At 43.5% G+C, this 14,613-nt stretch overlaps 1 protein-coding gene across 3 annotated transcripts in view; it reads left to right on the top strand.

Annotated features, from left to right (window-relative positions):
- Positions 1 to 980: 980 nt before the first annotated feature.
- The window catches only part of DSTYK (dual serine/threonine and tyrosine protein kinase), a 54,354-nt gene continuing 40,721 nt past the window's right edge, over positions 981 to 14,613 (top strand). For 2 of the 3 annotated variants that reach the window (XM_049857981.1, XM_049857982.1), the window contains exon 1: positions 981 to 1,421. In XM_049857981.1, coding sequence (XP_049713938.1) covers positions 1,157 to 1,421 — 265 coding nt within the window. In that variant the 5' untranslated portion in view covers positions 981 to 1,156. The remainder of the gene's footprint in view (positions 1,422 to 14,613) is intronic. The other variant, XM_049857980.1, reaches the window with a different exon arrangement.

The following is a 14,613-nucleotide window of genomic DNA, read 5'->3' as shown; positions in this document are numbered from 1 at the left end:
AGGGATAAGGGGTTGGAAGACAGAAGTCAAAATTTTGAAGGACTCACAAAACTTTAGAGCTGAAGGGGCTTAAAAACCAACTAGTCCAAACTTTTACTTCATTGATGCTGAAACAGATTCTTGCCCAAGGTTGCCAGGCAAGCCAGTGCTCTTTGCTTACCAGAGAAGAGGTCTGGCATGGATAAAGATGGGTCTTTCATAGCAAGAAAGACAAAGGAGGGCTCTGCACCTGGAGAAGAGGGGAGATAAAGTGGGAAGTACAAAAGAGGTGGTTGTCAAGTTTTGCCTTCTTTGTAACTCCACCTAGGACTCAATGACCGTTTCTGTGTCGATGAAAGTCTTCTATATTAGCAGAAGGCAAGTTAAGATAATCAAACCTGGTTTAGAAGGCTACAAACCTCAACTTCCCCTTACCCAGCCCAGTCTCCCCACTTCAAGAAACAACTGAACTTGCTGTGTTTACAACTCTTGATCGACTGTTTCACATCCCTTCTTTCCCTATCCGGAGAAGGGGAGTCGGAAAAGGAGGACACAACACAAGCAAGAGTGATTTTTCCTATTTCCAGGGTATTTTCAGCCAATTCCCCGGTATCGACTGTATCCGGAAAGTGAGGGAGTCATTTAGGGTAACCAAGGAGATATTACTGGCCTCTGTCGTGTTTCCTTCCTTTTCTTCTCTACTAAAATCTTTCGCTCTGCTTTTCGTAAGGGCACTCCACTTCTGCTGGCGTCCGGAATCTGCATCTCCTTCCTGTTCATGTAGAAAAACGTTTTTAAATTAGGAGCGCGTGTAAGCACGAGAATGGGTGAGTTTTTTCACCACGGGAATCAGTCCCATCCACAGCGTCCGGTCTTCAGCCGCCAGGTTTTGGCGCGCAGTCTCTGCCCAGACTACAAGTCCCAGGAGACCCCGCAGCGACGGCGCCCTCCCGTGGTCCTTCCCTGGCTCTTCGCGCCAGTGGAGCTAAAGGTTCCGTTCGCGGCGCACTGCGGCTTGGTTTGTTTTCCACCGCGGTGACGGAGTTGAGAGCCCGACCGACTGCAGGCGGGGGCGTCAGGAGGCGGATTCCTCCTCCCTTAAGCGCTGGGGGGCGGGGAGGAGGGAGGCCGGGCCCGCGGCCGGAGACCGAGCCGCCAAGACCCAGCGGCTGAGGAGATGGAGGGCGGCGGGGTGCCGTGGGGCAGCGAGCCGGTGTCAGGTCCCGGCCCGGGAGGCAGCGGAATGATCCGCGAGCTGTGCCGGGGCTTCGGTCGCTATCGACGCTACCTGGGCCGGCTGAGACAGAACTTGCGCGAAACCCAGAAGTTCTTCCGCGACATCAAATGCTCCCACGACCACAGTTGTCCCTCCTCCGCTACGGGCGGCGGCGGGGCCGAGCCCGGCCCTGTCAGCGATGTCGCTGAAACCGGGCAGCAGCTGGGTAAGCAGGGCAGCCCCGAGGGAGAGAGAACTGGAGAGGCGGATCGCAGGGCGGGCCGCGCCCCTGCCCCTGCAAAACAAGCCGGGGAGGAGGCGGAAAGTGGGAGTCGGGCTGTGGGGCCGCGCTCCCGGGCCTGGGCCACACGGACCTGGGATGCGGCGGGAGGGCATCCCTCCGGGTGGGGGAGGGGAGGGGCGCCGAGGCCTCGGCCGGGGAACCCGGGGGGCCGGGGAAGCCGGGGCCGGGGTCGCCCGAGGGCGGGGGTTCCAAGAGCAGGACCCAGAGGAGGACCAGTGTTGGAGAGGGCGGGGCTAACCCCAGGAGGAGGACAGTTGTCTGAGTCGGGGGCGGGTAGTGTGGGATGGAGGGATGGGGAGAGGGGTACCGAAAGAAGAGAAGGCGGGGTGCTCCAGGAGGAGGCCGGGAGACTGCAGTAGGTGTGTGCGTGCCCGTTCTGTTATGTATGTGAAACGGGTTTGCACCGATCCTGAGGCAGCTCTGTGAAGAAGTAAGGAATGTTCTCTAAATGGGGTTGGGGGGTCACCAAAGGAAATGATTGATACCTGATGGGTGTTAGGGAATTGGCAGAGTTGTTGCCTGCACTTACGGTGAAGAAGTTGGAAGTTGGAGCCCTTCTTGAACAAATAATATTCTAGGGGTGTGCTAGAGGCCCCAAAGCACTTAAAATCTTTCAAGGTCTTTGATGTTCCCTAACTTCTTGCTTCCTTTTAAACTCTGCTATTGGTGGGAAACTGGAGAGTTTGACTTCTGCAACAATTAGGAAATAACTTAGGTTGGAAGAGAAAAGGGACTGCCATCCCATGTAGATGTCTTGGGGATAGCATAGCAAAGAAGCCAGTTAAGTTTAATTTACTGATTCTCAAACTTGAGTGTGTTAAAATGGGGCTGGTGAAAATGCCATGTCTCAGATTCCACCCCACAGATTCTGATTTAGTAGGTCTAGTGGGTTTTTTTTTAGTGGGTAGATCCTAAGAGTCTAAACATAAAAAGTCCCGGGAGATTTTGGTGCAGGTGGCCTGCAGACGCATTTTCAGAAACATTAGCTTAGATGCTGATAGCAAATTTGAACATGAAGCTCAGAACTGAATGAATTGTTAAACTCTTCTGAGTTTGTGTGTTGGGCCCCATGTTCCCACAGTTGTATGTTTAATATGTAAATTTGTCTGAGACTCTAGAAGTGGGAATAAAAATAAGATAGCATCATTCCGATATGGTACAAAATGATACTATTCCATTTACATGGCCTGACCCAAACCCAAACCCATTGCTGTCAAGTCTATTCCAACTTATAGTAACTCTATAGGACAGGGTAGAACTGCCCCATAGGGTTTCCAAGGCTGTGATCTTTAGGGAAGCAGATGGCCACCTGCCACATCTTTCTCCTGTGGGAGCTGCTGGTAGGTTCCCACCACCTACCTTTAAGTTAGTAGCCAAGTGCCTAACCACTGCACCACCAGGGCTCCTTACTTGGCCTGAATGTAAATAAAAAGCTTTTTTTTATACCTTATGGTAGAAATGGGAAGAGGAGGAGTATTAGCTGTTGCAAAGTTGGGGTTTTGACGTCTATGTCCAAAGATTTGCTGTTGTAGAAAGGGCTTCATAGAGATGAGTGGTTTCTGTGAGGCCGTCGGAGAACAATGAGTGAGAAAGGCTGGTGTTTTCAGAGATGATCCCCAGGGCATGTACTTTCACCCTGTCTGTAGCAGTGCTTTCGAGCGGCTTCCCCTTCTCAGAAGTTTTCCTCATAGCTTATCTAAAAGCCCTGTGCTGCGATTACTATTTTAAAACAAGTCTTTGTTTTAGGATTACTACTGAAAAACAAAACAAAAATACCAGAGAGTAGATTCTGTTTGGACAGATGGAGATATTCATGGCACCTTGGTTGGCTCTTGTTTTTATTCTTTAAAAACCGACTTAAGAAATACAAATGTACCTTTGTATTTTGCCTCATTGGCTTTTCTAGTTGACTGCATCATGTATTAATATTTGCATATTTAACTCTCTTCACCCTCTGGAGTCTGTCCATCTAAAATAAAAACCAGCGGAGGGTGAAGATGACAGGACTGGGAGCAAGTTGATTTGGTTCCATAAAATGCTTCCATTCCTTTTAGTGTAGAGATTTTTACCTGTGGAGGAGATAATGAACACCGAGGAGAATTAGTGAGGTGCCACTGACTAGATATATTTTGAGAATGCCATTTGTGCGGCTATTAGGTTTATCATGTTGGTAAGTAGAAACCGCTCCCTAAAAGACAACTAGCTTTTGTTCTCTCTCCTTTTACAGACTATCTTTGTAAGATCAAGTTCAGAGACTGTTTCAACTTTCTTCAATGCATGTTCGTTTCTGATTAATAGGTGCTTGGAATGTTAAGGGAAGGAATACTCAATTTCTAACCTAACAGACCTCTAGAAGGTTTTAATCATTTCAGAATGGAAGTGTGCATCTCGAACTGGTTGCCATCCAGCTGGTCCTGACTCTTGGCAACCCCACGTATGTCAGAGTAGAATTGTGCTCCACAGGGTTTTCAGTGGCTGGTTTTTTGGAAGTAGGTCACCAGGCCTTTCTTCTGCGGCACCCCTGGGTGGACTTGACTGTCAGGCTTTCGATTATCAGCCCAGTGCGTTTACCGTTTGCACTGCCCAGGGACTACTGTGCTTCTAGAATGAATGTTATAGGATAGTTGAGCAATTGAAGATCTGGGATTAACTCTGAATTTGAAATTTGGGGACTATAAGGATAACAAAAGTAATAAAACAGTTTTCATGTCTCTTAATATACCATTTATAATACCAAAATGTTTATTTTATTTTAAATTACAGAGGAGGTGGGGGGGGGAACAAACCAAACCAGTTGCCATCAAATTGATTCCAACTCATGGTGATCCTATGTGTTAACATGGAATCTGCTCCACAGGATTGTCTTGGCTGTCACCTTTATGGAAGCAGCTTGCCAGGCCTTTCTTCCATTGTACCACTGAACGGTTAATAGTTGAGTGCAAACCATTTGTGCCACACTGGGACCTCTGAGGAGATGGGAGGGGACCCCAAAATAGTACTTCCCTCTTAATTCTGATAGTGTTATAAAGTTTCCACTGGGGCGGAGTAGAGAGTATGTAATGCACATGATGTTTTAGAAGTTAAAAAGTGGGTGGAATGGTGCTCTGAGTTGGTCTTTTATTTTTTTTAAAGAGTAGTTTGGCCTGTACAAAGAACACTTAATTTTAAGTGAAGTTTCAGTCCTTTTTCTATTGCCCAAAACATTGGCCTTTTTTTTCCCCGTTTAACTAAAGAAGGAAGGAGCCCTGGTGATGCAGTGGTTAAACACTCGGCTGTTAACCGAAAGGTCGATGGTTTGAACCCTTCAACCACTCTGTGGAAGAAAGCTGTGACACTCTGCTCCCGTGAAGATTTACAGCCTGGGAAACCCTATGGGCAGTTCTGCTCTGTCCTATAGGATCACAATGAGGTGGAAATCGACTCCATGGCCAGGGGTTTGGCTTAAAGAGAGTGAGAGCCCTGTCCCTCTATCTGTTGATTTTTCTCTCTCTCAGAGGGTTCAAATGAGATCAAGGCTTTAAGCACATCTGAAGAAAGGAAATCCTGGTGGCGTAGTGGTTAAGTGCTGCGGCTGCTAACCAAAGGGTTGGCAGTTCGAATCTGCCAGGTGCTCCTTGGAATCTCTATGGGGCAGTTCTACTCTGTCCTGTAGGGTCGCTATGAGTCGGAATCGACTCAACGGCACTGGGGTTTTCTGGGAAGAAGGGTAGGGTAGAGTATTACTAAGTAGCAGAGGGAAAAGCATTTTTCTTGTTGTATGATCCCGTAGAGTTCCTAGCCCTTGCAATTTGTCATAACCTTCTCAAGCTTTTTTTTTTCTCAAGCTGAGGAAATTGCAAGGACTCACATGTATTACTGGAATGCTCTAGTCTGTGCTGCCTTCCGTCTGTATTGGTTCCACCCTTTACTAACTCGCTATGGGCAAGTCACAACTGTCCTGTGTCTCAGTTTCCTCATCTGGAAATGGGGATTATAATCGTATTTATCTCTAGGGTTGTTGGGAGCTAACATGTAAATATTTAGAATGGTAAGGCATGATATGAGTATTAGCTATTATTATTTAATAAACATTCAAGTGCCTGTTATGTGTGGGTCACGGAGCTATTAATAGCAGATAAAGAGTCAAATAAAGACATTGGCCATGGCATCTGTTGAGTGGTGATCCCTTCTATACTTTTCTCCAAGAAAAGAAAAAAATGGTAATTATCGTCATTAGTACACCTATTTGTTTACGTTGGATCATGAATGATAAAGACTAGGACCTGAACTTGGTCCACAGAAAGGAATAATATAAACCATACATATGTGAAAGGCATAAAGTAGAAAAAAAAAGGCAGAAAGCCAAGGTGTGCTAGATAAAAAAAAAAAGATTATAGGCATTTTATATCACTCATAATTCTCTGGAGTTTTATGTAGGTATTTGCCTTTGGTTAGCTGACAGCTGTTTTTCTCCAACAATTTTTACCAACTTTTGGTCACACTGGTCGCCAGAATTACAAGTAAGAGGGAAAACCCTAGTGCACTTATTTAAAATGACTGTTTTTCTTAGATTCCCTAAACAGTAAATTTGTATGAATGATGTAGTTTAAGTGGCAGAGACATTTGGGAAGAGGACTAAAAGTTAGGAGAAAGGACTTTTTACAGCCTGATTTTACACAGCTGCCATCTTTATGCGACTGAGGGGTGGGGAGAACTCGGGTTGGGTGCTGAGATGGGGGGGGTGCTTTCTAGTTGCTTGCCACGGCCTGTTTAGAAGAAACGAGGCTGTGAGTTTGGGTTGCGTTTAGATGAGCTGCCTGTACATTTCACCATAAGTGATAGTGCTGGAATTGTTGTTCTTGTTTATTACTTTTATTGCCTTGGATTTACAAAGCCCCATTTTTTCAACTATATCTAAAACGTTCACTTTTTTTTTTTATTTTCTTCTCAGATGGAAGCAGCGTGTAGTGGTCAGAAGTACAAGCATTTGAAGCAGACCTGAGCTCCTTTGCTAGGTCAGCTTCTAACTAGCTGTGCGACTTGGGCAAGTTACTTAATAGATTTGAGTCTTGGTTTCTTCATTGTATAAGATGGAACTGATACAAAAGACCACATTGTCTGATTCCATTGGTATGAAATGCCCAGAATAGGCATGTATAGAGAGAAAGTAGGTTAGTAGTTGCCAGGGAGCGGGAGAGAAGAAAATGATTCAGGGTTCCTTTTGGGGTGATGACCATGTTCTAGAATTAGTGGTCTGGTAATGGTTGTACAACTTGGTGAATATACTAAAAACCACTAAATTGTATACTTTAAAAGGGTGAATTTTATGTTTATGTAAACTATTCCTCAGATAGATAGGTAGATAGGAGGGATAATACCTACCTCACAAGGTTGCTGTGAAATTTAGAGGTATTGTACATTAGAGCACTTAACATAGGCCTATTAATTGGTATTAAATAGACATGGCTATTCAGGTATGGTGTGTACGTGTGTGTGGAGTTGCTGAAAATTGGATTAGAAAGTTGACACATGGGGTTGAGGGTAAGAATAAGAGGAGCAGAGTGAAGGAATATGGGACAGAACAATTTTGATCAGAGCCAGTGGGCCCAGGTCTCCTGTTCTCTCAGTCCAATTCTGCTTCTGTGGCTCCCCTCTTGTTCTTGTCTGACCTGGCCATGGGATTATAAAATGTACCCTGGCAGTAGAGAGACTTTGTTATAAGTGAGTCATAACCTGGGCGCCTCTGTAGCTTGCCATGGAACCAAAATTTACTTCTCTCAGAGATTTTATCTTATTGAGTGAGTGTAGTGTGACACTACCTTCTCAGGCTTCTTATTCTAGTTTCCATTCCCTGATCTTGCCACCTCCTGCTCCCTGGGAGGAGCCCTGGGAGGAAATGTGCCCCCCCACCCCGCACAATGGCTCTTTGCTCCCTTTCCCTTTCTACTCTTGCTTTCCTGGCATAATCTGTTTCCCATGCCTCGGGACAGTCCTCTTTTGAAAAGGGTCAGATAATTCTGCCTGCTTTAACAAGAATAAAAACATTATCACCTTTAAGCCTGGGATGTTTGCAATATGTTTAGTTTAATCTTAAAACTCATTCATTTTAATATGGTTAGTTCTTCAGCCTTGCAAGTAGTTTTTAAAGAAAACATGGATTTAAATAAAAATCCATTCTGGTTGTCCACCTTCCCAGCATCGCCTAGTCTTTCTTCATGCTTCCTCTCTCTGTCTCACTAGATTAAGGGAACAAAGAAAATTCCTGCAATAAATGTATTTTTCCAAAAATCATCCTTTGAAAATAAAACCTTAAAAGGTATATTATTGAAGTAAAGGGGAATATGAATTTTACTTTATGCCTATTGCTCCCATCCTGGAAGCTCTGGACGTATAGACCATGCTTTTATTTATTCTTTTCTCTTTGTGTAATAATCGTGTGTATATTTGTCTTGTCCTGCTTACTAGATTGTGAACCCCTTAAGGGTGAAGACCGTGTTTTGCTCATCTTTGTATTCCCCACAGTGACGTACCGTAGTGCTTTGTATGTAACAGCCAAATAAACACAGGTAGACCTGATTCATGACAGGGTTCTGACATAAGTTGAATACCTCTTTTTTTTTTAAGTTTTCATTCTGATTTTCTTTTATTATCAGTATCTTTATAAATCTGATCTTTTATTTGTCTTTGGGGGTTGGAAACATTACATCTGAGAATGATAACATCAGCAAATTACACACTGCAACATTATGTGTAGTACATATTACTAATGATAAGACATACAGAAAACCCAAAAATGAACAGTGCTAAGTGTGGCTCATTGTAAGTCGGGGACTACCTGTAATTGTCAGATTATTTGTAGGGCTGGTAAATATTGGAATGATATTTTGAAATTAAATGCAATTGTGGTCCTCTTTTCCCACTTCAGAAAGGCATTATTTTTCCATACAAGTTATGGATTTTTGTAAATTCACCCACGTTATTACCTGGGCCCTTAAAAAAGAACCAGTGGTATGTCTTCGTTAGATGATTGATTTGGCACAAGGTGCATGCTATACCAGTGTGCCAGAGCTTCACCATGACACAGGAAGTAAATCCTTAATATCCATTCACTCATCAAGTGTTTATTTAATGCCTGACAGTATACTGGGCACAGGACACATGGTAGTGATCCACTGAAGGGATTAATTCCGAGTTCATGTTATGAAGTAAACAAGGATTCGTGTTTCATCACATTGCCTCTAGAGCATTTTCTACAAATTGGCTACCTACTTAACCATTAGCTTCGATAGCACTATTTTTATTTTTTATTTTTGAGGGAGTGGGGATAGAGTATATGGGAGGTTGTGAGATGCAACGACATTGATAAAAGCAGTTCAGACTCTGCTCACTTTTTGGTGGAGTGCAGAAAATTAGCCCTATTCTCTCTTTGGTGGAATAATTATAATTGTTTGTGTGGTTCAAATGCAGCATTCATTCAGGAAGATTATTGTTAGAGCCTCTGTCATCTCTGTGTCTTTCTCAGAGGTTACTCATAGAGAAGCCAGTATGAGAGACTTGAGGTGTGTGGGTGGGTGTGGTTTTTTCTCCCTTAACAGTTGTAAGACCTGAGATGAATTCGCTCCTTACTTCTTGTAGGAAATAGTCCGCCTCTAGGGTGCTGGGTTCTGCTTACTACATGGTCCAGGAAATCTGAACGCTTTCCTTCGTAATAAGAGTATAGAAGGTGATCCGTGTGGAAGATGCAGTTTTTCTTTCTTGCCTCCCAGAGGTGACAGGTCATCCCCAGGCCTGTTGATTGATTCAGTTGTTTGCCAAATGGGGAGTTCATTGATCTTGGGGACCAGAAATTGACACTTGAACAGAGAATAGACATAGCAGTGGTTGAGACGTCTGCTGCCATTGCTTTCAGCCGTAAATCAGGCTCTCTCAGAAAGTCGTCTTATACATAATGTTCCTCCAAAGTCCAAACCAAAACTCTCTGAAGGCAAGTTGGTCAGAGCGTGGGAGACTAGTCAGTGTGCCCTGAGGGCCCCTGGTTGAAGCGCCCATCACATGCAGCCCGTACTTCTATCTTTGGCAGGCAGTGTGAATCCTTTGGATGCGTTCCCCAGCTCTGTGCCATGTGGCTGTGGGAACCCTGTGACCACAACCCTCTTTGGAGTTGGGCTTTGTAATGTGCTTCCGTCCCTGGGGTGGTGGTTTCTGGGCAGGAAGATGGGAAGCAGGACTTGAGGATTGTTCTTGCTTTTTACTTGTCCAACTAATGATGCATTAGAGCTGTCCCGGAGAATGATGTCTGAGTTACGTATTTATAAAAGCCTTTGATTTTTTTTTTTTTTTAACTCGTAAAAACAAAAACGCTTTATATATAACCCTTCTCTTTTTCTCAGATGTGGAAAGGGTCTAACTTTAGCTTCATCAGATTAAGAGCTTTAGTGCCTTATTTAAACTGGACAGATTTCAGGTTAGCATTTTTTATTCTTTCCAGTCTATATAATAGGGAGAAAATGACATTTCCCAGAGTTAAATTTTTTTTTAAATTAAGTCAAACTTTCTAGAGCAAAGGCTAAAACCCAAAAACCAAACCCGTTGTTGTCAAGTCGATTCCAACTCATAGCAACTCTATAAGACATAGTAGAACTGCCCCAAAGGGTTTCTAAGGAATGGCTGGTGGATTCATACTGCTGACTTTCTGGTTAGCAGCCATCGCTTGCCATAGCTCTTAACCACTGTGCCACCAGAGCTCCGAGCAAAGGCTAAGGCCCTGTCATAAATGCAGCTAGATTGTTGTTGTTAGTTGTGGTTGAGTTGATTCTGATTAATGGTGACCCCATGTGTGCAGAATAGAGCTGATCCATAGCGTTTTCAAGGCTGTGAGCTTTTGGAAGTAGATCTCCATGCCTGTCTCCTGAGACACCTCTGGATGGGTTGGAACTGCCAACCTTTCAGCTAGTAGTCTAATGCCCAACAGTTTGTGCCACCTGGGGACTCCGCAGCTCATTTACAAGACCAATTTGAATAAAATCTCTCTCTTTATTTACATTAGAGGAACAGTAACTGAAGCTTACTGGAGTTTACTTTTTAGAAATATTCCCTATAACATTGACTCTGAACTTAACTTTTAATATTATGGAAATATGGAGGTGCAATATTGAAGGATTCTATGGGCAAAGTATTGAACAACATAGGAAGCATCAAAACAAGATGGAAAGAATACACAGAGTCATTGTACCGAAAAGATTTGGTCGACATTCAGCCATTTCAGGGGGTTGCATATGATCAAGAACTGGAGGAAGAAGTTCAAGGTGCACTGAAGGCATTGGCAAAAAACAAGTCTTCAGGAATTGACAGAATACCAATTAAGATGTTTCAACAAATGAATGTGATGCTGGAAGAGCTCACTTGTCTATGCTAAGAAATTTGGAAGACAGCTACCTGGCCAGCCGACTGGAAGAGATCCATATTTGTGACCATTCCAAAGAAAGGTGATCTAACAGAATGCGGAAATTATCGAACAATACAGAAATTCAAGCCAGATTCAGAAAATGGCATGGCTGAAAGCAGAGAATACCAGAAAGATGTATATCTGTGTTTTATTGACTATACAAAGGAGTTTGACTGTGTGGAGCATAACAAAATTATTGATAACATTGCAAGAATAAGAATCCAGAACATTTGATTGTGCTGATTAGGAACTGTACATAGACCAGGAGGCAGTCATTCGAACAGAGTAAGGGGATACTGTGTGGTTTAAAATCAGAAAAGGTGTGCATCAGAGTTGTATCCTATTACCATACTTATTTAATCTGTATGCTTAGCAACTAGTCTAGGAAGCTGAACTGTGTGAAGGATGTGGCATCAGGATTGGAGGAAGACTTTTTAACAACCTGTGATACAACTTTGCTTGCTGAAAGTGAAGAGGACTTGAAGCACTGACTGATGAAGATCAAAGGCTACAGCTTTCAGTATAGATTATACCTCAGCATAAAATAAATCCTCACAACTAGACCAATAAGCAACATCATGATAAATGGAGAAAAAATTGAAGTTGTCAAGAATTTCATTTTACTTGGATCCACAATCAGGGCCCTGGAAGCAGCAGTCAGGAAATCAAATGGTGTATTACATTGGGCGGATCTGCTGTGAAAGACTTTTTAAAAGTGTTAAAAAGCAACGACCTTGCTTTGAGGACTAGGGTGCACATGACCCACCCAAAACCCACGGCCATTGAGTCGATTCCGACTCATAGCGACCTTATAGGACAGAGTAGAACTGCCCCATAGAGTTCCCAAGGAGCGCCTGGCGGATTTGAACTGCTGAACTCTTGGTTAGCAGCCAGAGCACTTAACCACTACGCCACCAGGGTTTCCCACATGACCCAAGCTGTGGGATTTTCAGTTGCCTCATATGCATGTGAAAGCTGGACAATGAATAAAGAAGACCAAAGAAGGATTGATGCCTTTGAACTGTGGTATTGGCAAAGAATATTGAGTATACCATGAACTACCAGAAGAGTGAACAAATTTGTCTTAGAAGAAGTACAGCCAGAATATTCCTTAGAAGTGAGGATGGGCGAGACTTCATCTCATATATACTTTGGACATGTTATCAAAAGGAACCAGCCCCTGGAGAAGGACATCATGCTTGGTAAGTTAGAGGGTCAGTGAAAAAGAGGAAAACCCTCAACGAGATGGATTGACACAGTGACTACAACAATGGGCTCAAACATAGCAATGATTGTGAGGATGGTACAGGACCAGGCAGTGTTTCGTTCTGTTGTACATAGGGTCGCTATGAGTCGGAACCGACTGCATAGTACCTAACAACAACAACAAGGAGGAAAGTGGAAATAGATGATAGATAAGTGGTAGCTTTGGTGAAGTGTAAGACAGTACACAGTAGAAGCTCCATAGATACATCCAAACTCCCTGAGGGACCGAATTACTGGGCTGAGGGCTTTGGGGACCATAGTCTCAGGGAATATTTAGCTCAGTTGGCATAACATATTTTATAAAGAAAATGCTCTGCATTCTACTTTGGTGGGTAGCGTCTGGGGTCTTAAAAGCTTGTGAGTAGTCATTTAAGATACTCCACTGGTCTCACGCCTTTGGGAGCAAGGGAGAATGAAGAAAACTAAAGATACAAGGGAAAGATTAGTCCAAAGGACTGTGTGAAGGATGCGGCATCAGGATTGGAGGTGAGTAGCGTCTGGGACCATACCTACCATGGCCTCCACCAGACTGTGTCCAGTACAGCTAGATGGCGCCTGGCTACCACCCCTACTGCTTTGATAGGGATCAAAATAGAGGGTCCCAGCCAGAGCTGGAGAAAAACATAGAACAAAATTCTAGCTCACAAAAAAAAGACCAGACTTACTGTCCTGACAGAGCCTGGAGAAACCCTGAGGCTATGGCTCCCGGATACCCTTTTAACTCAGTAATGAAGTCACTCCTGAGGTTCACCCTTCAGCCAAAGATTAAAACCCACTGCCATCGAGTCGATTCTGACTCATAGTGACCCTATAGGACAGAGTAGAACTGCCGCATAGAGTTTCCAAGGAGCGCATGGTGGATTTGAACTGCTGACCTTTTTGTTAGCAGCTGTAGCACTTAACCGCTATACCACCAGGATTTCCTCAGCCAAAGGTTAGACAGGCCAGTAAAACAAAAGGACACTAAAGAGGCACACCAGCCCAGGGGCAAGGACTAGAAGGCATGAGGGGACAGGAAACTGGAAACAGGGAACCCAAGGTCGAGAAGGGAAAGTGTTAACATGTGTGGAGTTGTTAACCAATGTCATAAAACAATATGTATACTAAGTGTTTTAATGAGAAGCTAGTTTGTTCTGGAAATGTTCATCTAAAGTTCAATTAAAAAAAAAAAATGAGGAAAGTGGGGAAAATATCTGGTAGGAGAAAAGTCATTCTTATTTTTTTGACGTACAAGAACCTCGCTGGGGAAACCTATTTCAGTTTCTCCTGATTCGACAATTGGCCTGTTCTGCCGGCTCTTGTTCCATGCAGAGAAATGGAGATGTTCTGCTGTTCCAACTTGGAAAAGTAGTTATTTGTTAGTAAATGATAAGGAGGAGGCCTGCTCTGCTTTGAAGAGGTGGAGATGTGTTTCCTACTGCTGAATGAACAGAAGGGGCACTGCAGGCGGTGCAGTCAAGCTTCTTCTGGTGGCTCCTTGTTTAATGAACTTTCTGGTTGTCTATAACTTTCATCTGGGTGTCCTGTGCTGGACCATGATGTTGGTCTATACTTTTTAGTCTTGTAGATTTGGATTCTTAATGTGATTATAAGCTACTTACTTAGATTAATACCTTGAACCCTTTGACTGTGAACTGGCACCAGTAAACAGTCACAGGAAGATTGAAGCGATAGAAGGTAATGTGCAGGAAAAATGTGAGGGCAGGGGAGATGTTATTACTGTATTCAAATCCTTTTATTACTGTATTTGTTGTATTTTTCCTGTGCTTTTTTTTCATTCAAGTAAAATTCTATCTCTTGATGTCTTTCCTCTGAAATCCAGATCTGGGTAAGCTTTGCTGGGTATCCCTTGGATAGTTAAAGAATATACAATTTATTTTTAAATAATTTAAGACTTACTAAAAGGTGCCAGGACAGTACAAAGAGCTCCCTATCCCCTCATACAGACTCCCGAATTGTTAACATTTTAATGCATCACCCAATCTCCCACATGTATGTATTATTTCTACTATTTCTAGCCTTTTCTGAACCTTTTGAGAGCAGGTGGTAGGTACGTTGTCCCATCATCTCCAAACACTCCAGTGTGCCTTTCTCCCAAACAAGGGCATGCTTCTAAATACCAGCATACGATGCTTGGAATTAGAAAATTAACACTGATTCAATACTGCCACCCAATCCACAACCCCATTTAGGTTTTACCGACTGTCCCAATAATGTCTTTTCTTCTCTTTGGTCCAGAGTACTATCCAGGAATACATGTTGTGTTAAGTTGTCTGTTTCTTCAGATTCCTTTAATCTAGAACAGTTCCTGGACCTTTCCCTGGCATTTATGTCCTTGACAAGTTTAAAGAGTAGACCTTAGGTTCTGTAGGACAACCCTCAACCTGGATCCATCTTTTGTTTCCTCCTGACTAGATTCAGGTC

This window comes from Elephas maximus, chromosome 18 (genome assembly GCF_024166365.1).
Source record: "Elephas maximus indicus isolate mEleMax1 chromosome 18, mEleMax1 primary haplotype, whole genome shotgun sequence".
NCBI lineage: Eukaryota > Metazoa > Chordata > Mammalia > Proboscidea > Elephantidae > Elephas > Elephas maximus.
This window is presented reverse-complemented; position numbering and strand designations above follow the sequence as displayed.